General features: G+C 43.4%; 1 protein-coding gene across 1 annotated transcript in view; it reads right to left on the reverse strand.

The window, feature by feature from the left end:
• The window catches only part of LOC136446026 (uncharacterized), a 67,712-nt gene that overhangs the window by 34,270 nt on the left and 7,562 nt on the right, over nucleotides 1-25,880 (reverse strand). The window contains exons 3-14 of the mRNA XM_066444294.1: nucleotides 22,748-22,975; nucleotides 22,301-22,545; nucleotides 21,990-22,067; nucleotides 21,569-21,722; nucleotides 19,045-19,188; nucleotides 18,639-18,734; nucleotides 18,072-18,167; nucleotides 16,885-16,980; nucleotides 16,470-16,565; nucleotides 15,975-16,074; nucleotides 15,453-15,572; nucleotides 13,487-15,112 (exon numbers count right to left, since the gene is read on the reverse strand). Of these exons, the coding sequence (XP_066300391.1) occupies nucleotides 15,052-15,112; nucleotides 15,453-15,572; nucleotides 15,975-16,074; nucleotides 16,470-16,565; nucleotides 16,885-16,980; nucleotides 18,072-18,167; nucleotides 18,639-18,734; nucleotides 19,045-19,188; nucleotides 21,569-21,722; nucleotides 21,990-22,067; nucleotides 22,301-22,545; nucleotides 22,748-22,975 (1,514 nt within the window). The 3' untranslated portion in view covers nucleotides 13,487-15,051. The remainder of the gene's footprint in view (nucleotides 1-13,486; nucleotides 15,113-15,452; nucleotides 15,573-15,974; nucleotides 16,075-16,469; nucleotides 16,566-16,884; nucleotides 16,981-18,071; nucleotides 18,168-18,638; nucleotides 18,735-19,044; nucleotides 19,189-21,568; nucleotides 21,723-21,989; nucleotides 22,068-22,300; nucleotides 22,546-22,747; nucleotides 22,976-25,880) is intronic.

Below are 25,880 nucleotides of genomic sequence, written 5' to 3' on the forward strand. Positions count from 1 at the left end.
TTGCGCCTGTATCCGCAGGGGGGGGGGGGTGTAGGCCCGGCCGGGCCCCGCAGTCACAAATTTGTGACGGTGGACTGCAAGGTACCGGGGGTGCATGTGTGTGTGGGTCGCGATTAGGTCGCGGCGTCTATTTGCAATCTTCGCAGGGTGTCTCACGGGGCCATGGAGGGGTCACTCCCAAAAGTGCAAAAACAAAAAAGCCCGTCAACGGCCGTACCCGGCGGGGCCCCTTTTTCCAATAGGGACCTGAACATAAACCAACTAGCTAGGATGGCACCCAAGTACTGTCTCTCTCCAGCCTTTTAAAAGAAACTTCACTCTACAACCAGAAGCAGGCTGAAAACAATCTAGAATTTGAAACATACATATGGGCTCCTTCACCTTGGTTTGAACAGCAACGTTCCACATATGAAATGATCAATTACATGAATAATAAAAAATTGAATGTTGGCCAGACGCATATTTGCAGAACCCCTAGTAGGAACCTTATCTTTAGACCACAATTTCGCCCGTAGCGTCTTCACTGAAGATTTTAGCTGGCGCCACGTTTGCGAAAGATTAATTGTATGGTTCCATTGAATGTCGGGCATATCTGTCTGCAGGTTAGATTCGTAGTAATCTCCCCAATGTCCGAGAAATTACGTGGTCATCTGAGAGAAAAAAATAGAACTAATTCACCTGGACGGAAATTGGTTGATAAAATTGATGACATACCGATTTGCTACTCTCCAATGATGTAGAGTCTGCTGGTTATTTCATATTCCAATTAATATTTTGTCTCCAAGACGTAAATCATTTCTCAGACGAGGGATGAAACTCCGTAAATCATGTTGATGAACACTATAGGAGGTCCACAGCCCCAGGCAAAACTTCCACACTTAATACCAGTGATAAATCTACCAAGAGAGAGGACATATTGTCTGGCTGGATGCTGCCGGATCTGGTAAGCTCCCGTTGTTGGAAGTGAAAAATGGGCGAGCGAAAACACAATAACAAGTGTTCATGAGCACAATCTATCACCGACTCAAGCAATGTCGATGGAGCGCATAGATTGCACTAAATTTGTCGTGTGTAAAGTTTCGTTCATCCCTCACAAAAGTGAAAATACAACCGTCTTCTTCAAGCATGGAAATCATCTAGCATTTTTACAGCGTATCGCCCGTGTTTAGTTCCTTTCTTACATTTCTCATCAATTGCACATCCAAAACGTAACTAATTCGCATAAATCGAGGCATTTTATCAGATATCTCGAGGCTAGATTGTGAAATTGTGATGTGACACATTTTTTTATTTCAATTTTTTTGTTACTATGATTTCTATCATTTGATTTCATGTATGGGCCGCAACAACAGGCTCTTGTTGAACCTGATGAATAAAGAACATACACATCAAGTATCAAACTCAGCCGACTACACAAGGTTCTAGTTCTTTCATCTTTCTATAAAAAAAGTTATTCAACTCGACTCTATCGCTACATTTCGCAACTACCCACTGAAACCCAAAACTAGATCGCCTTTACGTGCTTCCATCCGGGAGCCGGCTAAAAGTCAGCTAAATGAAAGGTTAATTGCAGGTTAATGTGCGGGGTTGCCTTAATGGTCTTGATGATTGCTTTGTGTGGCCTCCACATCCCGGCGATCACAGGATAGCCAGGGCAGGCTCAGATCGCCGTTTCGATCTAGGAACGTCCTTGGAAGGCGGCCAATGCAGCGAAATGACCTTAACTGGAGGTCAATTTGCTACTGGCCTAAAGGTCCGGGGTTCGAATCCGATGTTCAAAGCATGTACATTCCGACGATCACAGGCTCAGATCGCCGTTTCGATCTAGTAACTCACTTGGAAGGCGGCCAACGGAGCGAAACGGGCGTGTTTAGACGATAGTGGCCTTAGCGCGAGGTCAATTTGCTACTGTCCCAAAGGTCCCGGGTTCGAATCCAGTGTTCAAAGCATGTACATCCCGGCGATCACCTGGTCCCATTTCCAAAGCGGGGCCCCGGCCGGCAGCTTGTGGGAACGAAAAATATGATATGAAAGACAACAAAAGAAACAAAACGTAAAGAAATGTCTCTTTACCATATATTGTGTATTTTCTTGATATGCATTTCTCATTTTTCGATTTCGCAAATAGCCCGGCCGGGCCCTGGATTGGAAATGGAACCAAATCATTTGCCAGGGCTGGATGACATCTCCATTTCGATCCGAGTACCTTCTGGGAAGGCATCTAATGTACTGAAACGGGCGTGTTTAGATGATAGTGTCCTTATCGCGAGGTCAACTTGCTACTGGACCAGAGGTCCCGGATTGCAATCCGTTATTTGTAGCATGTCCCATTGGATCCGTTATTTCTTACACTCAGTGAACCCAGCTTGTCTCAATCATAATGTTTCTGACTTAGAGAGAAGAGATGGCATACTCATGTAACATGTAACCTCGAAGTGGCCGCCAAGTCTTGTTACGTACGTGGTGACCATTGAGAACAACAACAACAACAACAACAAAACAATTGTAGCTTGCGAGGTCCACATGCATTCGAACTTGAAGGTCAAGGGTTCGAATCCCGGTGTCCAGAGCATGCGCGACTTTTGGGGTAGTCTACCGGTATAGTGAGGTGTGTTCAACTTCCATAGTCTTTCTCATAAGTGCCGTTGTTATAGCTCTAGCTTACCTTTGCTAGTAATAGACGGATTGCTTAGCTATGAGGTAGCTCTTAGACTGTAGAATTGTCCATCAGCGTACATGGTTTGGAATTTGTATGGCGTTTCCTGTCTTCTAAAAGTTTGATATACAATGAAACTGATACTTGTACTAATAAGACAGCCAGGCATGAAATTAAGTTTTCATTTCTATTCTGTGAAAATCAATATGTTTTAGCATTGATATTGACCTTACTCAATTCATCTCAATTACCTTTATTGTTTATCCCAAATATGAAGGATGTTTTCAACCAGTCGGGCCTCCACAGTAGCTAGATACACGTAGTTCAGTGATCAATATTTCTCATTCATTTTTACGACGTAAAGTCTTATCTCAACACCACAAATCAGTCTGAAAGCGGCTTTCACAACAAGCGCCATATGTTACCTGTAACACGACATTAGCCGTGTCAGAAGTAGGATATACAGCAGGTTGTAACACGTGTATGTTAAGATAAGCTATGATATATCGTGTTCTAGAAAGCTCCATACCAGTACTCAAAGCCTACTAACAGAAGACAGATGGGCATTGTTTAAGAGATGATAAATTTTCCTTTCTTTCCTGTTAGACGACACAACTTAGGATTGAGTGTGGATCGTAACAATACTTAACAATCAAACTCACAAAAGATTTATATGAAAGGTATGTATTATTTACCACACATACTTAAGCTTTACAGATCTGTTTTAGAACAAAAATCAACATGTTTCTAGACCACAATTAATCGTACCAACACAACGCACTATGATATCTACTGTAAGTATTGCTTTTCTGCTACAAAACAAACAATCCTTTACTAGACTTGGCACGAATGATAAAAAGATTTACAAGCAAGAAAACACATTGAGAGATGGCATCGTGAAAAAGTATTAAGTGCTTCTCTTTTGTGAATCAAAAGCTTCATCCATTTCCCTGCTGTTTCAGGAAATAACATGCTACTGCGGATCATGATAAATCGTACCAACGTTACACATATGGGTTCAGTTTAATGTAGAATAAATCTCCTGCTTTTCAGAAAAATGATTCAGTTTTGCGCCGAGTGTGGAGGATGATAGCTGGACTTTACAAGGAGGCAAGCAAAAACGTCGGCGGTAGATGATGATGTGAAAAAAGTCTTTAGCGCCGATTTTACGCGGCCCATAAGCTTTGTCCATGTTGTGTAAGAAAGACGACTGCCTGTGTTAGATAAAGCAAATCTCTACATTACATCATCACTTTTCTCGAGCTCGGGACAGCATTTATTTAGATAGATAAAACGGGCCAGGAAATTTTATTCAAGTCTATTGATGTCACCATCTTCTTTTAAAATTCCACAATTTTTGCTGGAGTAGCGTTCTTTCGTAGCAATCTCTCCAAAATACATTGAAGTACAGTCTCCTGGCTCGTGGGAATCGAACCCGGGCCTGCCAGCGCACAAACCCAACGCAGTTACAACCAGGCTAAAAGGTCCGGATCAGTTAGACTGGTGGTGCTTGAGCTAAACTGTTACACTACTCCCTCTTTTCTTTTTTAGATTCCCAATTTTACCTCGTTCTCATTCCTTACCCATTTTGCCAGACACAAACACTTTTCTAACTGCAAAGCACACTTCGATCCAACGGCCTTGAACGCTTTCGCTACATTCCGATAAGGCCAACTTTAAAATGCTGTACCAACGGTATCGATGTTGGAGAGTACACATCTTTATACCAAACAGCGGCAAATCTATGCTGTGTCCGCTCGACGCAAAGGTCATTAGGTTCAAGTACATGAATTGTGAGTATGCTCAATAACACATCTACCGAGGGGCGATGGCTTTCAGATTAGTCTAGAGAGTTGGGACCTCCTAATGCAACTGTAGCAAGCCATGCGTTTTAACTGGCGGGATATTGCTGTGCAAAAGACTGCTGAAGAAAGAATGAAAAATTTAAGATAGTACATCATTCATGATGAAAGAATTGCTCAAGTTAATCATTCAAACATCGTGTATTTAACACAAATCAAAAATTACTTCACTGAAAAGCAACGTCTGCTCTGATCTGACAAAGGCAAAAAAATCAATCTTTAGACAACCTGTCAGGCGTACAGCAATGAAAATCGACACTGCTAAGCCAGTCTTGTACACCTACCATACAGACTACCAACGTTTTACTGGATCTAGGAATCTTTCATTTATCAATTCACTCACACGGGTACCACCATTTCATCGCCTAGCACATGAAAACTGTCGCAGTGACAGAATTGAGGTAAAATCACCACTCTCAAGATCCTCTTTGTATGTCTGTATGAATAGAAATGCTCTGATAAAAGGTGTCGTCAGAACACTAGTGTAAAGACGGAGGTATATCAGAGCATCATCTCATAGCTTAAGGAGGCAGAGTGCATTCGACCTTCCGACCTCACTTGCTGTAATTGTAGATAATAACTGGTTAAGGACTGCGATAAAGGTGGGATAATCACTACTCTGGATTATTCTACACGCTTTCGTTTGCATTTAGACTAATCTCCTTCTGTATTTTAATCCGGACTGATTAGCTGGTATAACTGTCCTTCAAAAGGACACACCAGCTTTGCAGGCATATGTATGCAGGTTTTGATAACATAGTTGTCACATTATTGACGGGGGCGCCACGGACTTTTTGCTACCTATGACCCACTGCTCATTTTTTACAATCCCTCAATTTTGGTTCAATAACATACGAAATATTTCGTGGCCATTTCGTTTTCTTCCCTATATGAGACAGTGTCCGACAATGTATTCAGATTTTCTTGAATGTCTGTATTCTTCCATGAATTCATAGTCACTTCAAAATGTGAACACCACTAGATTTTTAAAAAATGGATGCATTGCTTTCGACCTCATAGTGACCCCACACAACAACCCTCATCCAAGTAAGGGTAGGATCTGGCACCAAAGGAATGCATTACTTTCGAACTCATGTACAGAGACCACACAAAACAACTTTCATCCAAGTAAGGGTAGGATCTGGTATAAACGTGTTCACTTGAGGCTGCACTCTCGCAAGAACGTCACGTCATTGCCTCGTGCACTGGAGACTGCTTCTCACTTAAGCTCCTTTAATCTCCCCATCGCTAGCCTCTCGCGAGAGATTCGGGTCGTGGACACCTTTTTACGGGCGATCTTCTGTCACGGCATGGTGCTTTACACAGCCTCTCGCCGCAAGGAGCTGGTTGAGCTTCAACCTCAAGGGGGTGCACGTGGTCAGTCGGACGGGCCGCTAGGACCGATATTTAGTCAGACAGGGTGCGACCGGTGTCGCGCCAAATTTCTGCTCTGCCAGATGTTTGCTCCGTGGCGTAGTGAGCATGCGTAGAGTTACGGTTAGGGCTAGGGTTAGGATGAGGGTTAGTATAATGTTAGCGTCAACAGCACGACCCCTTTCTCCAATTTAAATCCGCTCAGACTTAAGCTTAAAAACACCACGCACCCCTCAGGTATACTGGAAACCCCCAAGTAGTGTCGAGGCAGATACCGTAATTCCTGATTTTCTTCACGGTACTTTTATGTTTACCATTTTCACTTGTCACTTCTGTACCATTAACTTATCATTAACATGAACTTAACATTTTATGACTGTTTCTGTGTGCACTTGCTTCCACAGTGAAAATTTAGTTCCGTGAACAAGTCCATTTTCCAAAGACCGTGAAAGTTTGCTTCCTCAAAGATAAAGTGAATTTTCAGTATTTGGCAGGAGTAAAACTCTGGCTTGACACCGGCTCCGGCGGTCCGACAGAGTCAAGCGGTCCTACCGCCGCTAGATGGAGGTCACCAGGGGATCAACGACGTCACACTTACCGCGTAAAAAGGGGATGAAAGAAGAGTTACGATGCCCTAGCGCGCCACTGCTGGGTCTTGGGTGTGAGCTGAGCGCCTGCATGACCGGAGACTCAAACCTTTTAGATGGTAAGATCTGGCTCGTACCCGCACCTGAGCTGAACATGATGAAGTTTTATCGTCCGACTACAACAACACGTCATGGAGGTGCAGCACCAACCGTGTTCGCTAGGAGGTGCCACAGAACGAGGGTGGTGCATGAATAGACCGATTCCATAGACCCGCCCATCAAAACGTAGAAATGCAGCCACTCTCTCATTGGTCCAACCGCTAATTGTGATGGACAGTTAGGATTGGTCTATTTTATTTCATTCTAAACAACGTCTGGAAATGTTTCTTATCCCTCTGAGTACAGATTTTGTCACAGGAAAACAAAAACAAAGAACATTATTTCGCACGTGTCACCATCCACTAGAAGGGGCATTTATATGCACTTTACCAGAAAATACAGTATCACTCCGCAGGTCTCTTCAGATGAAATCATTGATCGTTAGATAAGTGTATAATTATATCAAGTATCAAAATCGCCATCTTAATACGATCATGATCAGCCATATCGATCTTGAACTAGAATAGCTCTTGAGACTTATCTTTACAACCTGCACCTCTGATCAGACTCGCCAGAGGCGCTGCAAATCATGAGGGTGGTACAAAAGCGCCATCTTTCGACCGATTTCAGTACGACACATAACGGTATCATTTGCTGGTGTTGTCCGGAATTCTGTAAATTTCTCAGCTGCAGATCTTTGGACGATACCCTTGTCACAATGGTCTCAAACTGCGGGGCTAGTGCGTTACGTCGAAGAGCGATTATTCCGGCTACACAGGTACAGAATTCGAAGCTGGTGTGATACGTCGAAGGGTGGTTATACCAGCTATACAGATACATAGGCTGGTGTGTTACATCGAAAGGCGGTTATACCAGCTATACAGCTACAGAAGCTGATGTGTTACGCCTAAGGGTGGTTATATCAGCTGTGCAGATACAGATTCAGAAGCCGGTGTGTTACCTCGAAGGGTGGGTATACCGGCTAAACAGCTACAGAATTAGAAGCTGGTGTGTTACGTCGAAGGGTGGTTATACCGGCTGTACAGATGCAGATACAGAAGCTGGTATGTTACGTCGAAGCCGGCTAAACAGAGATAGATACACTTCTATTACAGCTCTTTTCTTACCAAACTTACTCATGCACTTTGGACACTGACACTATAAAATATCCAAACGCAGTTGTCATTGTTTCTTTATTGTATTGTTATTTTGTGTGTGTTCTATACTCAATTTCACCTGTACATTCGAAACCTGTATTACATAATTGTGTAATATACATGGGTTAAGGAAATAAGCATTGAAACTTATCAAATCCTAAAAACAATCAGTGTAAGCTAGGAAAGAGTCATATCATCTTCTTTCTGTAAACTCTTTACTGTACACAAAGTTTATCTTCTTAAACTAGGAACTTGTAGATCACAACGTCTCCTTCAAAGGACTGCAACCCCTTCCAGTAGAAGCAAGATTTCGTGGTTCAGAACACAGTCGCCTAGGTCGGGATTCGAACCCACAACCTTCTGATCCAGGATCTTAGGAGACGAATGATGACTGACCACTCAATCGCCGCACGCAACGGCGGCCACGCATGCCAACGTAAACGGTCTCGCACCTGTGAAAACCAACCCGGTGGCTGTTTGAGCCACCACGGTCCGTTACACCTATCGGCGCACGGGTATCCCCTCCACGGGGCCGGCTCTATGGACGCCCGCCCAACCGTTTGTATGGAACCCGTCTCCCCTTCCCGGGCCCTGTTTCTCCGCACCCAGCGTCCTTTCCTTCAGACATTCTTGCGTCCAACGCCAACCTCCTACTTTAGCGTCCCTGCCTATTTATGATCAGTGAAGCGCTGTGCACGCTGTACGGTTTGCGGGTTTGTGTAATCCCGTCGTCCCGTATCGGCTTTCCCCGCTCATTCACACGCCGCCGTGTTGTTTAGCCTTGCAACACAGCTTGGCTTTGTCCAGGCCTATCCCTGAGTATCGGTGTACACTTGTTCGGCCTCCTTGTATTCGCAACTCTTACAATGTCCACCCGAGCGCCCCTTTGAGGAGTTTAACCCCGTTTAAGCTGATGGTGGTTGTTGATAACGTTAGACGGACCGACCGTGTTTTGGAAACGGTGGCTGAGACCAAAGGTAGGGGCGTCTTCATTGGATACTTTTAAACAAAGCTTGCCGTTAAATATGCAGTTCTTATGCTTGACAACTTGTTTGATATCACTCGGAACCAGCCACCACCGACGCTTGGCACGCCGGTTACGGCGAAGAGCGGTTATTCCGGTCGACCAATGCAAGTGCAGACGACAAGCTACGCTCAAGAGACGGACGATTAGGCCCACTGTCAACAAGATAGAACAGGTAGGTTGGAACCATTCTTCATCAAACGACAAAACCAACGGACCTATTCCGCAATCTTCTCGGGGATGAGTGAGCTGGAGACCGAAGAGGAGGTGGGAGCGTACCGGTACAGAAGTTGTCGGGGATTAGGAGGGACTAGCGGTGCAATGCCGCTACCGTAACGTTATTGTGGTAAGCCTCCGCCTTAGGCAGTAGGGGTTGGGTTTCGTATAAACAGTTTGGTGCCGGCTTAGGCTGTTCCTTACACTTGGACGCACCGATCGTACTTTCTACTGCAACAGGTTTCACATGGGGGTTTTGACTAACACGTCTTTTATCTTATTCTAGTTCAGAGTGCTTACGTATACAAAAAGTGAGTAGTATTAGGAAGCATGCGTTAAAAAATGTCCTTTATATACAGTAGCCCATGTGATAAATTGAAATGTAAGGCTACCATCATGGAGCCTTTGGAATTTGAATTTTCTCTTTTCTTTTGCCGTCCAGTTTAATTTCTGTAATTCCGCGTTTGCCTAACTTAAAGTACATTATTGCAAGATTTAAAAAGTATTCGATTTGGGAAATTTTCTTAACGACACTGTGTTATCTAATAGCTATACTGTTCCATACTCACTAACTACCTATGCATGATGTTATCAAGGATTTGAAGCGATCTTTATTCGCTGAAGCCACTCTTCCATCCCATGAGGAAATTAGTGAACTTCAAATGATCGTGAAAGAGCAAATCACCCCGTACTTTTGCCTCGACTGAATGTTAACAAACCCAGGCCGAGTTAATTACCATTCTAATTACCTCTCACTGTTGCTTTGATGTACCGGACGATGCTATAATTAGTAGCAAGGCCAAATTGTGCCGCGCACTAGTTAGAATAAAGCTTAGGGCCCTTTTTAGACTAACATTTTATTTTACGCACTGGGACTTTCATCAAAACGATGATATATCGTGGATTAATTTTTCGACAACACTTATATGTCTGTAATTTAGTTTAATATTGCATATTTTGGTTAAATTCGTGTCTTCGTCAGTTAGTTCGCTATCATATTTACGCGTTTCGCTTCAGACGTGACAGTGTAGCAAAACCTTCTAATTTGAATTAGTTTTACCAAGTAGTTGATGTAGCTAGAACGCTGTCATTGTTGGGACATCGGGACCTTCCTCTGTCCCATGAAAAAAGTTGGAACGGTTCTCAAGTTTTAGGAATGCAGCTATCTCAACGAATTTTAAATCAAACCATTGACAGCACTACAAATATTTGTCTCCAAGACAAAGCCGCGTCCGTTGGCGGGAAAAAAAGTTTACCATATGCATATATTTTAGGTATCTTTTTTGGGTCTAAAAGTATGAAATTGTAACGAGTTCAAAATTTTTAGTTTTAAACAATGATAATTAATACACGAAAACTCTTGAAACAGGGAAAAAACGCCATCGTTGGAGGAACATAGCGGTCCCGTTTTTTTTTCCCACAAAAATATTTGGAACGTTTCTGTGGTCGGAATGCGGCATAGTCACGGCGATCTCCCGCGCAGAATACGGCGGAATGCCCCTCCCAACAATGGTTATTGTAGCAACATGCCTTCTTTTTCCCGCCTGACTTGCAGCGCAGGTATCGTGTGGTGGGGCCGAACCCTTGGTGTCTTCATACTCACTCTATCGTGAACACGCGGCTGTATTCTCCCATTGTTACCTCCCAACCGATCTACCGTGTCCTCAACACTCTCTACAGAGGAATGTTTCATTAATACCGCTCTATTGTCTCTCCTGAAGCTCAAAAATGACCCCACCCCTTCCCCATGTCGCAGTCATAACTTCATTAACCCGTGTATAACTGCAGTAATTAGTGGACTCTCCCTGACCTCAGCGGTCCCGTGTTTTATAACGAACTTTCCCTGTGAAAGGAGGCACAGGTAAAACGTGTACAGGTCCGCCCACTGCCCGTTTCTCTAAAGCATAAACAAATGTCTGCAGATGGAGTTACCGGTGTGACACAAGAGAGGCCGGGCCGGCCACAGTGGTTGAGCATGAATGGCGCGTGTAACGTTGTTGGCGGTGACTTGGGTTTCTTCGGCAGTTCGGTCCGTCCGTTTTGCGCGCCGGTCGGCACACCTGGTGGCACAAGGTGCTCCCACAGGTGAGCTAGACACAGGTAAGGCCGCCATTTTGTGTCCTCACTCCACCACCGCCTTCTCTCTGTATATATCCACCGGTAACTCTACTTCCGATGACGCAGATCCCATATAGAAGGACGCAACCCTACCCACACAGGTACGTCATTGTAAGAACGTCAGAATTAAGATCCACACTCGTAATAACTCCTTTCCCAGCCGCTAGTAAAACCCTACCATGCCCCGTCGGTTACCTTTGTAGTAAATTCAACTCCCCTTCTCCTTAGATAGACTAAATTTGATTAAGCGTCTTTCAAGAGTGCCTTGTGATTAAGGCGTATCCATTTCAAGCGACGTAAACAGTTGACGAGTACCGATCCGGTATGGTACTGCCTTACACTCATCCAACAAAACCTGTAAATCGTACCTCTAGTTCCTCTATATCTTAGGCACCGGTGCCTGCTTCTAATGTGACATTTACTTAGTAGAAAATGATCCAACTAGGGGAAACAGAGGTTCCACGAATTTTTGAAGTGGTTGTGTTGAATAATCAGCGGTCTGATGTTTCAAACCCTTCACAGTTGAGAGACTTATTGGATTATCTCACTTGAAGGGCTCTTTATAGCTTCTAACGGTGGCCACAAAGACTAAGTACGGCATGTTTATATTCGTCTCTTCGGGAAATAGGTAAGAACTAAAGAAAGAAGAAAATAACAGGTCTTACCATTACAATTTAGGCAGAGGAACTATGTATGATATCATGACTTTGGTTTCTTTGCTTTTTGCTGTTTCGGCCTCTTTCCCCTTGCAATTATTTAAAATCATACTTCTGTTTAAGACATTTGCATGCCGCCAAAGTCCCCATGGCATGAGGATATAAAGTGGCAAAATCTTAACGTTTTCCAACTGTGCCGTTCATCTAACTTTTGCTGGGGTGTCCGGTGGTAGTCAGGCGGGTTAGTCGAGAACGTTAAGGCTTCTCCTCCCTATATCTGCTTGGAGATGCCGCCACCCTCACCCCTGTACTGCCCGTACATTCCCGCCATGCCTTCAGCCTGAAGTCAGCCGGGCTTCCTCAGTTCAACCGCGGCGTGTTGGATCTAACAAGCCGGTAGAAGAAAACACTTTCTTTGATCCACACAAAGGACAGGTCTAAACATAAGCACGGCCGTTGTCTGGCGGGTGGACACGCCGTGCCGTGTTTGGGGGGTAGACAATGGGTCGTCATCGTCAAACAAATATCACCGATTTCGCGGTTTTTTGGCGCCAAGAAAGACAGCTGTTTTCAAGAATGTGTAGTCACTCTTGGTCCATTTACTTTCATATGGCTAAAAGTGACAAAAAGATCTTCAAAAGTCGGGGTGCATGTTGTAACTAATATTTTTCTGAAAGTTAAGCTTTCGCCATTCATCTAAGTCTTTTGCAAAATTTCTCGGCAATTCCGCTTTGTACTGCATGCGGGGAGAAAATCTGAGAAAGAAAGGGATCTAGCTTAGTTCGTCCATTTTGTCGGAAATAGGACGAATTTCACAGCATGATCAAATTGTGATACAGGTAATAGGTTGATGATTAATATTCGAATTCATCTTTCCATTCAAGTGCGCGGCACTTTTTATGTATCGTATGGCCTTATATCGAAAACCCTTATGTGTAAAGAAACGTACATAAACGGTGCCTAAATAACAGAGAACGATGATAAAATTCATACTAGTGTTGTATTATACAGCATCCTATATCCCTGCTTGATCCTATATACCTATGTAATAAGTTGATGAAGGCCAGACATCCAGGTAATAAGATACGCCCAAAATAGCAACTGGATGAAATTTTGAAATTTTATGTAATATTTTACTTTATGTAATCTTTTATGCATTTGATATACAACAGCGCCGGTGTCTATTTGTTGGAGGTGCGCTGCGCTGATTTTAAACACGGGCCTGCAAATGAGGCTAGCATTTGAGAACCTGGCCCATGTTGAAAACTCAGCAAATCATTGACCCCCCGCAAAAAAAAATTAAAAACACCGGCGATCCTAGAAGGCCTGCAAAGGAGGCTACAATTAACCACTGTAGATCACATTTGTATAGACTGAGACTTTGTGCTATAACTTTTAGATATTGACACCAACCTTGAGTTGACACTTTCGATAAGTTTTGATTATTCCCTATCTGTTGAAAATTGAGTCTATAAGGGCCTCCAATAGAATAAGATAAAATATTAAAGTGCCTCCGTACTTTGTTTTGTCACAGGTGGATGAAATGTCTCCCTGCCCCCCTCCCCCTTCTCTAGGTCATCCCCTACCCGGCATGTTCTATTTCTCCCCTCTGTGCGGGAAGGAGAGCCGTTCTGTGACTGTTGAACTTCGGGAACACTGTCATGGAGTTGCTCTCTTTTCCGCGCGAGGCCAAAACAACAACAAACAACAACAAGATAACAACAACATCAAACTTACGACTTCGCTGGATGATCCGCCATCTTGTTGTGGGAACGAGTTCCTGTCATCCCGACCCCAGGATACTGTACTCTTGGGTAAGGTAACATTTTTTTCTCTATCCACTACAGACTACCATAGTCATTCAATAACTGCTATATGCAATTATGCTTTCTCACTTTAAGTATTGCAACAGAATCGTACGCAACGTAACGTATCCGTTTAGACATGGCATGGCGTCGTGTGATTATGAAAAAAAGGTTCGTTTAAACTTTAATCAAGACATGTAAACTTGAATCATGTAACGTTGAGCTTATACAAGTATTGTCATTTACCCAGAAGGACATATCGCTAAAGCAAAAAAAAAATGAAATTCAAGACATATTGTATCAGGATGCACACTGATGTTTGTGAAATATTGTTACCTAAGAAATGTTTTAGATCCTGTATAAATAAAGAAGGTAAACCCCTTTCAGCATCGGAGGATGTAGTGGTTGATTTGTCATAACATCATTCTAGTTTCATACTTATAGGATGTTGAAATTCAATAAAGATCTACCATAAGATATTCACTGTGTTTATTGTCGTTTCTTGTTTTAATGTATTTATATATCTGCATCAAATATAAGAAATATAAAACATATGCAGATGTCGTTGAAAATCAACACACGCCTCCAAATCGGCTAAACAGTCGGTAGTTGACACGACAGTCCGGGGGTGTGAATGGGGGAAACCTGATACATTTGTAGCCGCGCGTCGGTCTGTTGACGTCCTGCGGGTTTAGGAGGGTTTTCAGTAAACTTGAACACGAACAGGATCTTCGGCCCCACCCCCTGCAGACGGATTGGTGTCGCCCGGTCCATAGGTATCTACCCAGGCGTGCTATTGCCGGTGAGTGGAGGAGGAAACCGATATGTTCTGGGCTGTGCCATCGGACAAGTTTGAGAGGGCACAGTGTTTAATCTTTGATTTTAGCAAGGAGTTCTGTTTTTTAACCTCCTTGGTTTTAGCGAGTGGACTAACTCTAGAAAACCACGGCTAATGAATTTTTCAAACATATCTGGTATAAATTTTTCAATGAAATCACAGGGAAGAACAGGTCAAAACTACATAAAAATGTTACAAATGTTGGTTCACGGTGAATTCAAGGTAGCCTACCCTCACAAGTCATCGAGCTCACCCTCACATGTTTGTCATACAATTTGCGTCGTTCTTTTTTACGTATTGGATGGCAGCAAGTCGGAATAACTGCTTTCCGGGTAGAAGCGCCTCCTAGGTGGATCACCAATACTGCAGTTGAGCAATGTCTCTTAAATGTCCACGCCCAAAAGCCGTTCTTTTGTAAAAGCCGTTCTTTTGTAAAAGCCGTCTTCGGATGGGGTCAGCAGACTAGACACCCTCTTGTACTTCCGAAATGTTGTAACACCTGCAATTCCAAGTAAATCCGCAGGCAGCGCTATTTCATAGAAGTGCACAACACACTCGTCACAGGTCATAGTTCACTGTCACGGCCAACGACGCCATTTTATCTCTGCCACAGACATTACAGAGAGTCGATATTGCACTGAAAAACTGTTCTTGTTTCTTTAGAACCCACACGCGTACACTGTTCTGTAAAAGGTTTTGTATATCATCTTGTAGAAGGACCTGAAATCAATAAGAAAACAGAGAAAGTAAGTTACAGCAAGGATACAGAAAATAAGAACAAGAATTGAATGTTCATGATCATAAGGACTGTGTACAGTATGTACAGGCTATATGTACCGGGGATCAGGAAATTCCAGCAGCAAAGATACCAAGTACAAAGCCACCTCTTGAATACAGCATTTTAAGTGCAAAAATTTCAGGTAACTGATTACAGCTATAATATATACAAAATATAACAATGAAATGAAACGTGTTTAAAAGAATAAGTTTAAATAAAAAACTAAAGAGAGCTAGATATTTTAATACTTGGAGTAAAGTCAAATTCAATGTTTTTTTAAACCTTTCTTTAACGCACGTGTCCAGTCCGAACGGGCCACACTTGACTTTTGTGACGGCCTTGAATTTCCTCTTATAGCCCCTTCTGTACGACTCGGACGAACGTTTGTACGTTCTACATCGTCTGGAATACACAAACAGGACAAGGCAGTCAGAGATGGCACACTTCACCCCTCGCGCCCTCTGGAAGAATATACAGAAACCGCAGTGCAGAAATACATAGAGAGAGAGAGAGGGAGAGAGAGAGAGAGAGAGAGAGAGAGAGAGGGGGAGAGAGAGAGAGAGAGAGAGAGAGAGAGAGAGAGAGAGAGAGAGACGCAAGCACGCTGGCACAAACACATATACACACATATTCACAAGCAAACAAGCAAAAGACAATACTTGATGATATAATCCGCGTTTGCGTGTCTATCTATTCATCATACATCAGCCACTCTGCAGTATCGCTTTTACCAGCTAGGAGGCGTTCCTTAATACACTGTAACAACGCTGGGGCAGAAAGCAGAGGAACAGAACTGCGGGTTACCTGTGTTGACAGTGGCTGCCATGGTAACCGTTTCGACAAACACATTTCCCGGATGTGCTGCATTTCCCGCCGTTCTGACAACCTTTGACCCCACAAAGACCTGAGGAGTAATAAAAGAGTTGACGTTATAGATACATGTAGTAGGTGCCACGTGCACGTGACGTCACAACGTATATGGTGTGTGTGTGTGTGTGTGTGTGTGTGTGTGTGTGTGTGTGTGTGTGTGTGTGTGTGTGTGTGTGTGTGTGTGTGTGAGAGAATTGGGTGGATAGATATACTGCCAGATAGGTAGATAGTTAAATGATTGGATAGATAGATAGATAGATAGGTAGACAGATATTAGATATATAGACGGATAGCCACAAGGATGGACAGATGTATAGATTATGTAAAGACCATAACATGCATGTTAAGGTAGGACTGTGTATAACATGTGCATTTCTTACAAAGCGTGTTTGTTGGCGTCTATAAGTATAACCCACCAGTACTCATTACCTTTAAGACAAGCTCGGGATTTCTTCCGTTTGGAACAAAGACGGCTGTGAGGAGCATCCGCTTGATGTCTGTTTCTTGAGTATTGTTTGGAAATATCTGAACAAATGCGATAGCATTAGAATTTTATGAGATAAAAACAGTGAAACGGAAAAATGCAACTCATGGATTCAATCAATTTGTACAATAAAGATTTGGAAAATAAGTCGGCTTTTAATAGGAAGAGCTTTTAATTTTGTTTCGTTTACTTAACCTCAAGGCAGACATTTGACTTCTTAAATGAAACATAACTTTTGAAAGAACACACACTTTCCTCAGTACAACGTTAGTGCAAATATACATTCCTCGAAGGCTGAAAGGATTACAAAAGAATTAAGATAATTTATAAAAGCAGTCAGAGGTAATTTCAGCAGCCTACCATTTTCGCAGGATTTTCCCGTGAATCCCTTGCGACATGAACACACCCCTGGTCTGACACAGTGGCCGCCATTTTGACAACCTTGGTGACATATCGCTGACAAGGTCAGAGAGGTACAAGGTTAATGAACACAGTAAAAGTACAAATTTTTCCATGATACTCAAAATCTGTAAGATATAATCTGAGCCCAGCCTTCTTAGCTTTAGTCCGCTACTCAAGCTTCTTGGCGGGGAGCGGAGCTTGCAATTGGGCAGCGGACTAAAGCTAAGAAGGCTGGACTCCCGGCAGGTTTGTCTCGGCTACAACCATCTCATATAGCGCTTCTGCGTCGCCAAAAGCGGATATTTTGACATTCTTACAAACTGATCATCATATTTTCTGCACAGTAACCTTATCGGTGTCTAGACGGTCGTAATATATCATCATCATCATTTCACCTTTGCATAAAGCGGATCAACATTGTTGAGTACTGCATGATGTTTTGACACGTATTTCCAATCTTCTCAAACGTCGTATTTTGAACACAATAATTACCTTATCTACGGTTCTATCTCACTGAATGCGGATGTTTTTACATATTTCGCAATTCATCACCGTGTTTTCTGAACAATAACCTTATCTGAGAGATCGCTGTCTCAGCGGTCCTATCATCACCATCGATTCTTTGCTTACGGCGGGCCGACATTGTCGAAAACGGAGATGTTTTGACATCCGAATTTATCGTCATATTTTGCACACAAAGATTATCTTATCTACGGTTTTATGTCACCGAATGCGGATGTTTTGACATATCCACCAATTCATCATCATATTTTCTGCACAACAAGCTAAGGCCGGGGAAAAAATGGATGTGTTTCCGGTAACCCGACCGATCCTAACATCTACCAACCCTAGTCTTTTTGGGGGTGTCAACCGCTGGCAAGGGGCATACAATTTTTGATCAGTGACATAAGAGTGATGAAGTAGAATGTTTTTAGAATCGTTTTCCAACATATTCTCCTCATTTCTGTTCCAATAGAAAAAGGAATAGAAGCAGACCACCCCCCCTAATCATACCGATAGGTCCCCTTTACGTTGACGGTTTGTTATGTTGACAGAATTCCTACCGACCTTGATTTTTGTCATGACAGTAATCGGAAACAAAACATTAATTTTCCTAGGCCTTATCAGAGAGATCGGCGCCTCACCTTTGTCACACCGCGGTCCGACATACCCCCGGGGGCACCTGCACCTGCCGGGCGCCACACAGGAGCCGCCGTTCTCACACGGGGCCCGGCACAGCACTGCGGGACGAGAAAGACCGGTTAGACGTTGTCATGGCAACAATAGGATCTTTTAGGACTACAAAATCTGATTGGATGTTGTGATCAGAAAAATGACCTAAAACGGGACCATACCTGTCAATAACTGACGTGACATAATGTAGCCTAAAGAAGATTTGAAACTTCTATTTGAATTGTATGATATCAAAATCGTATGACGACCTACGACGAATGTGACCGCAACGTAAAGTCACCATTATCATTCAAGTTTGTATGAAACCACAATCATTGGTAGGCGACTTCAAATATGCTATTACTAAATGCTACACACATCAGACTTTGCAAATATGATTTTCTAAACAAAAACAACCGCATTTTGGTTAACTTTGGGCAAGTTCTTTTTGCGTTCATACCGTTTTCTTCAAATATAAATAACCTGTAAACCAAGCCAGAAGACTGAAGACATATAAATTAGCGGATTGCCAAATTCACCTTTTTCACACGACGAGCCGGCGTATCCGTACGGACAGCGACATGTGTTCCCTGACGTACACACACCTCCGTTCTTACACGATCTCGTACAGACACCTGGGAAACGAGGTTGAAAAAAAAAGCAGTATGTGAGTTGTCCTATAAATGTTTCGATATTTCGAGGGAATCTTTTTGCAAGCCCTACATCTAGACTTCTTACTAGAACTACAGTCACATTTTATCTGAAAGTATATTCGAAGAGAAAGAGAGAGCTATATACAGATATCTGGGATAATTGTATCATCTAGATATAGCTACAATTTCTAGCAGGAACATTTTGAATTAGCTACAATTTCTAGGGTGATTCCAAATCCCAAAGAACCGGACTTCGTTTCCAAATTTCCCCTGACTTCAGGACGACCCTTACCCGGACATGCCGCCATGCTACAAGCTGCGATCTCTGTCCTGGAGCAGTCGTCTGTCGTGATCTCGTTCCCAGAGCAATAGGAGACCCTGGTGCGCTGTCCGTCGCCACAAGACACAGAGCATGGCGACCAGGGGGTCCATAGAACTACAGGGACGAAAAAGTAACATTTATTATTTATCATGCATTGATTACATGATTGATGTACAATTGTACAAGGCCAACATACCCCCAAAAGAAACTTTCAATGGGCCCCCCGAGGAAAGCCTTTAGCTGCAAGGCTAGAGTCTGGTTCCCAGGCTAACCAACCCCTGAAGTTTTGCCGGTTGTCATGTGAGGACCACCAGCAAAGTGACTGATGTGCGCGGCAATGGAGCGGATTCTTCATCAGTTGTCTGTCCTGGAGCGGCACGCGTACATCTGTAGCACGTTATAAGGCAGGGATGTCTCGTTTTTAACACGGACGGGATGAACAGACTTTGTAGTTTTCTGTATTACAGTAATCACACTAATGTACTGTTTGAAAAGAACACGGCCCCACAGAGAAAATTCGAAAGTTGAAGTGCAAAACATTGATCGACACGTCTCGTATTGGTTAGTCTGTTTGTGTGTGTGTGTGGGGGGGGGGGGAGTGGGCAGCGGAGAATTTTTAGTATTAAGATTTTTAGTATCAAAATTACTTTATACAGATGAAGCCACTTAATTGCACCTCGGATAAACGCACCTTCCATTTAATTGCACCGAATCCCAAAATTCCAAACCGGTTCCTATTCACTGCATTGTTAGTGACTCCGCATATCTGCACCGCGCATGGTCACCAATGCCGGATAACTGCACCATTTTTTTTAAAAATCCTCGACAAGTTAACTGAAAAGGTGCGCTAAAATCGGCAAACGCGGTACAAATGAGCCGATACCTGCCGGCGTAAAGGCGCAATACCGCCAATATGTTTAAAACTGTTTTGAGTAACAAAAGAAGGCGGTCTCCATTGACAGTTACGTTGATAGGAATCGTATGGGAGGTCCCGGGCGGGTCACCCGTAATCAGTAACCAAGTTTTAGTTTCAATTCCTAGTTTCATGGCGGTACATGATTTACGTAAATCGACAACTGCACCCTACGCAATGTCACAGAAACTGTTATCCCATGAGTGGCATGTTTCAGAATGCCTCCCCTGTAACATTACGTGTGTTGTAATGCGGTAGATCGCATGGAAAAATTAAAGAATGCAAAATCTTTTAAAACAGGTTCGTAGTCATTTCCTTATTTTCAGCAAAGGGTCAATAAATAAAGTTAATAACTGAATAATGTCGTCTGTTTCCTTTGTGCTAGTGTTTCTGACTAACAATACACCCCCTTGCCCATGGTGGTGCGGTCCAGCTGGGCATTTCGCATAATTGCACCAGCCGGATAATTGCACCAAAAACGCTGACAAATGGGTGGTGCAGTTAAGCGGATTCTACTGTATAGCTGTGCCGTGAGGTGCATTTCAGAATTGCTGAGCTAAAACCCTTACAAGACTTTTCAACCAACCCTTAGAAGAATTTTCACAGCACGCGTCCGCAATATCCACAATGTCTACAAAACGGTTCGTCCAAAAGTGTACAAGAGCATCGGTTACATGTAGTTGGTGCGCTTATCTATATTTTGTTTATTGTATTGATGATAAAAAATATAGTTAACAATTTGTCTTAAATCTATTACGTGGCCCCCTTCATATGAACACGTGGAAAAGTGGCAATATGATCGAACAAGCAATCCAGTTGAATGAAGGCTTGGACTGAATTGAAGGAAGGGAGGACACTTTTGAGAGAAACATGAGAACGGTGAGAGAAACATGAGAACGGTGTTGGGGGATTTAAGAGGAGTAAGAAGGCAGCGACAGACCGTTTTTCACGGGCCTGAAGACATCTGTGAAGGTCAAGTTTGCGCTCAAGGTGAGACGACAACATCTTGAAGAGTCGCGGGAGGGAATTAATGTTCGGTGGGACCGCGGAACTTCCTTGGCAGGCGAGATTTACCCGTATTTGTACAGGTGATGATCTTGGCATGGCGTGTGGGAAACCGTGGGAATCGTGGTGGGAGTTGCTACAGCCGGAAACCACGTGCACGAAAGGACAGAAGACACGCTCATCCATATATTGAAGGCAAAGGCCCTTAGGGAGTGTAGACCCGGCCTAGTCTATATCTTTCTAAGCAGATGTTGGGAGGCAAAATCGTTACGTTTTCCAAGTTGTCAGTTTCCGTTAGAAACTGCCTCGCTGTCCGTTTACCTCTGAACTTTTCCTAGGAGATGACCCCGACCGGGTTTTGAAGACAGGAGACACACTTGGCAAGCTACAGTCATATTTCAAAACCGATGCCCCGTCGGGTAGTTTATGGTGTTTTTTTTTGCACTTTCGGACCGTTATCCGTTGGACTTTCAGCGGCTACCGGGCTACTTCTGGGCACGGGCGGGCAACATGGCGGACAATATTTACGTCACGGTCACGTGAGTGCAAACACCATATATAGATATTCGAACATACCGACTGGTTTCGAGACCTCAGGCGCCATTTTTCTGACGGTGACCGCAGGAATCGTGCTGGTAGCGAATCGCGGCCTAGGTTCAGTCTCAGGCATCAGTGGCAGGATGTCGTTGGCGAAAGTGGTGACTTCATCCAGGATCTTCGTGTCTTCTTCCTGTGGTGCGAGAAAAGAAGATGCAACGTCTTGGATGTAATCATCGAAAGTATCAGAATACATTTTTGGGGTATACCGCAGGACGGAATCTTTAATTCTCCATTTTGGGGCAGATGTAATTTGGAGCTTACGAAGTGAGTAAGGATTGCACAAGTTGCTACTTTTCTTTTACTAGTTTCTTTTGAAAAAGCTCTTCCTAAAATAATTTGACAAGACTGTGGAAGGGGGGCTTCTTGTCATAAGAAAATAGGGAAATACCGTACTCACTATAGACTGAACGCTGTTTGGGCACTGCAAGGCTGCGTCGTTGGGATCATCAGAGAAGACGAGTTGTTCAAGCTCCCCCTGTCAAAGTATTTCCATACAATGAGAAAAGATGTACGTTTTGCTTAAAATAATCAGTTCTTGCCATGCATACAGTACCGGTATTACACAGAGTATGACCATTCAACTTCAAGCGGCTCAAATGTTTCGTCAAACTGCAAAATGAGAGGTGTACCGTTATACATACGTAACACCAAAAATCATGTACTGTATTCAAGAAGTGAAACTTTAAAGAAATGCAAAGTCGGACTTACCTGAAAATTTGGCCCAATAGTAAGTATCCCGCTATTATCGATATAAGGCATTTTTGACCTCTGGATTACTTCCGTCATTTCGAACACACAATCCATGTAGAACGTGACCTCTGAACCTTGAACCCGATAGGAGAACTGGTGCCACTTTCCGTCAGCAAGGTCAACAGAAAAGCGAGGTGACCTTGACGTAGGTTTGCCGCCCAGTTCGGCGTAACGAAATGTTGGCGTGTTTCCTATCTCTATTGCTGTAAGTAATGAATAAATAAATACGGAATCACTAAGATTCTTTAAGAAACTTTCAAAATCAACAACAAGAAAGAAAGAGGAAACGAAGTCACCGAAAGAAATAAAGAATAGGGAACGAACAATGAGCGAGAAACAGATTTAAATGAAATAATGTTTACTTTATTCAGATATTTATAGAGATGAAATATCATATTCCTTTACCTATTTGAGTTTCGCCCGAGGAACTAGCGACTGTGGTCAGGAAACCTCGGGAACCCTCGCGAGGTTTCGCGGTAGCGATTACCGAAAAGTCTGACGGGAAGGCTTTGGGAAACAAGATGGCGGTGGGGAAAGGAAGTTCCCGGATGTCGTCGAAGAGGAATGCTGAAGGTCGTTCTTTGCTGCTCGGCACGTTTGAAACATCGATGAAACGTAACAGATCTTTTACACCTGTGAAATGAAAAAAAATTGTCAATAACACAAGGGTTACACTTGAGAGATAAAGAAAATATAAAAGTTACTTCATCAATATATAACATCATTGAATCTCGTCAAACATATCCTTTCTACGGCCCCAAATTTAAAATGCTTTCCTCCCGTTTGTTGAGCAGCAACTTTAACCGTTTTACTTCGTTGATGGTTGAGACGGGTTCATCCACCTTTTCCGTCCACCATGTATATTTCTCAATTCATGACATCATTCTAATGATATAGTTTTCCCCTGAGAAGAAGGTCATCAAAACGTTATGTTTTTTTTAATTATTCCAACACCCGCTTGTAGATCGGCAGTTGTTTGCTTGTTCCGTATAACCGGTATGCCGCTTTAACTGCGGCACAGCACACCAGTTTTGTACAGGAAGTAGTTGTGCAAGACTCTACGGTTTGATTAACTCACACCGGGTGAGCCCCTGTTCTTATTTATTGATAAGTGTGATCCTCAAACATGGGGCATCCGCCTGGTACGTCCCATCCGACAGGACGTTTGAGCCCAAACTAGGTCCTCATTTTCAGAGTCGAGTGAGAAAATGGTTGTTAAGTGCTTTATCAATGGCAGAACATTGGTGCCTGCTAGGGATTCGAACCCGGTATCTTTAGCTTCTGATTCAGCACTCCTAACCACAAGACCACCTTGTTGTGTCATGCTTGGCGGCGTGGCGCCATTGCGGTAGAATCGGAAGCCCGGCGCTTGAAGTGGGACAACAAGGAGAATCCCGGAGAATGTTCCCGCCGATCTTATCGGCAATCGTGTTGAAAACCTGTCGCCCTGACGTTAACAAGGGCTTCTGGCACCTGACGGGAGAAAGGCTGGGTTTGGGGGTTCTTGTGACACATAACAGGAGAGGGGGTTTCTGTGACGCCTGGTGGAGAAGAGTCTGGGACGGGGGATTCAATTATCATATATGTACCTTTTTTTATCGGATGATCAAACCACTGGCCAATAAATGATCGTAAATACTTTCAACAAGGTTCTCCCCCAGACCTATTTGCCCCTTTTTTCCCCCAGCACAACCTCTAACCAACTCCGAGTCTAACAGTCCTGCAATCCCGAACAAAATGTCACGGACGCCTTACCAATGTCTCTTTGAAAATCTTAAAATTCTGTTTCATTCTGTTTGTTTTTAAGTTAGTTGTTCGATTTGTACCGTAATGACCTCTTACCGTTCATTGACCCCGAAAAACAAAATGGCGGGCATCCATCATCAGTCACTGAACTGGGTGACGATTTAAAGGCGGCCATTACAGACCATTACCCGTCATTACCGATAAGCACAGCGCGCCGCTTGTTTACCGTCACAACACACACAGTCCAGACCAGGTCTGTTGTGACTACTGGCTATTACAACCACCACACGGACAGACAGTAGCCACTTAAGCCGGTCACAGGGGAGCGCATGTAAATTGGCATGCTCGTTTTCCACTGGGTTCTCCGGCTCTAGTTGTAAGTGATGACATCAACAGAACTTAAAGATTAAAGCAGATCGAACTCGAAGCGCAATACTTGCGACGAAGCGTGAAGAATTTTCGATAGCTGATATTGCGACTTCGACAAACCGGGTCACCCCTACTGACCTCGACGTGTTGGGTTCTTTTATTACTGACAGTTCAAAAGTACAGTTTGGCGGTCTATTTCCTTTCACATGAAGAGATCGGTGTGGTGTGGTGGTTGGTAACACATTTCTAGACATCAAGATCTAATTTGGAACCACCGACTGTTTAGCTATAGAACAGACAGTAGCTACATGTACTCAAGTGCTCACAGGGGACAGATGGCGCAGGTAAATTCCCACCCTTCTTGTGGGAACCAACACAAGGAAAACGGAACCGGCCAGGTAGACGACGCACAGCTCTCATCGATCATGCACGTCAGCGGTATCATGATACAGACACCGTCAGGAGAGACACGGGACTCAGCAGACAGCAGAGTTATGAGCGCTAGTTGAGGACTAGGACGAGTGGCGTAAGGCGATCTATGGATCGGATGATATCGATGTCCTAGACGACGACGAAATTGGCATACTTCTCTTATACGTGTATAGTTGTTCACATCAATAGATTTTCTGACCGTTAAAAATTAGAGTATAGTAGTCTACTTGTTTTTAGGCCTTAGGAGGGTGCACGGTGAAGCTCAGCCCAAAACGCACAAATTTTGATGAATTTGCACAAAATTACCCAGATTTGAAAGCCTGAATGAAAAGGCGGTGCTGACATTGTAACAAAGTGGTCATTCCGTTGCTTTGGTAGAACCTGTCAATAGATCAGTGTGGTGTAGCGGTTAATGATTCGCTTCTGGATATCAAGGTCTCATTTGGCACCACCGACCGTTTGGTCGGCCCTTCAAGTCCCTGTACGCACGCTACCGACGGCGCTAAGGGTTTCGGCCCTGGATTCTTGATTTCTTAAGTCGCCGGTCCGCACCTTGAGCGCGTTAAATAGATAATTTGACAAACCTCTCCGTGTGGGGAAACGCCTCAGTATGCGATAGCAACAAAATGCCAGTCATATAATACACATTTTATTATAATGCATGTCATTGCAATAAAAAAAATTAATGTGTGATTCTTTTATTTGATTTTTTTAATTTTGATTATCAATGCGCACAACACCATAATAATCCATTAAGGACTTTTAACACTCAAATGGCCTCATATTCTGAAAAGACCTGAGAGCATGCCGTCGAAATGAGGAACGATGCATACGCCTATTGCTAAGGAAGTGGGTAATGCTGTAGCTCTGTACGTATGTACTATACTATTATCATGGATTGTTAAAGAAGACTCAACCATATTTGTTGACTCATCCACCATTTTTGCTAAAATCACACCACATATCATTCCATGATTTTCCATTCTATCAT

This window comes from Branchiostoma lanceolatum, chromosome 12 (genome assembly GCF_035083965.1).
Source record: "Branchiostoma lanceolatum isolate klBraLanc5 chromosome 12, klBraLanc5.hap2, whole genome shotgun sequence".
In the NCBI taxonomy this organism is placed as follows: domain Eukaryota; kingdom Metazoa; phylum Chordata; class Leptocardii; order Amphioxiformes; family Branchiostomatidae; genus Branchiostoma; species Branchiostoma lanceolatum.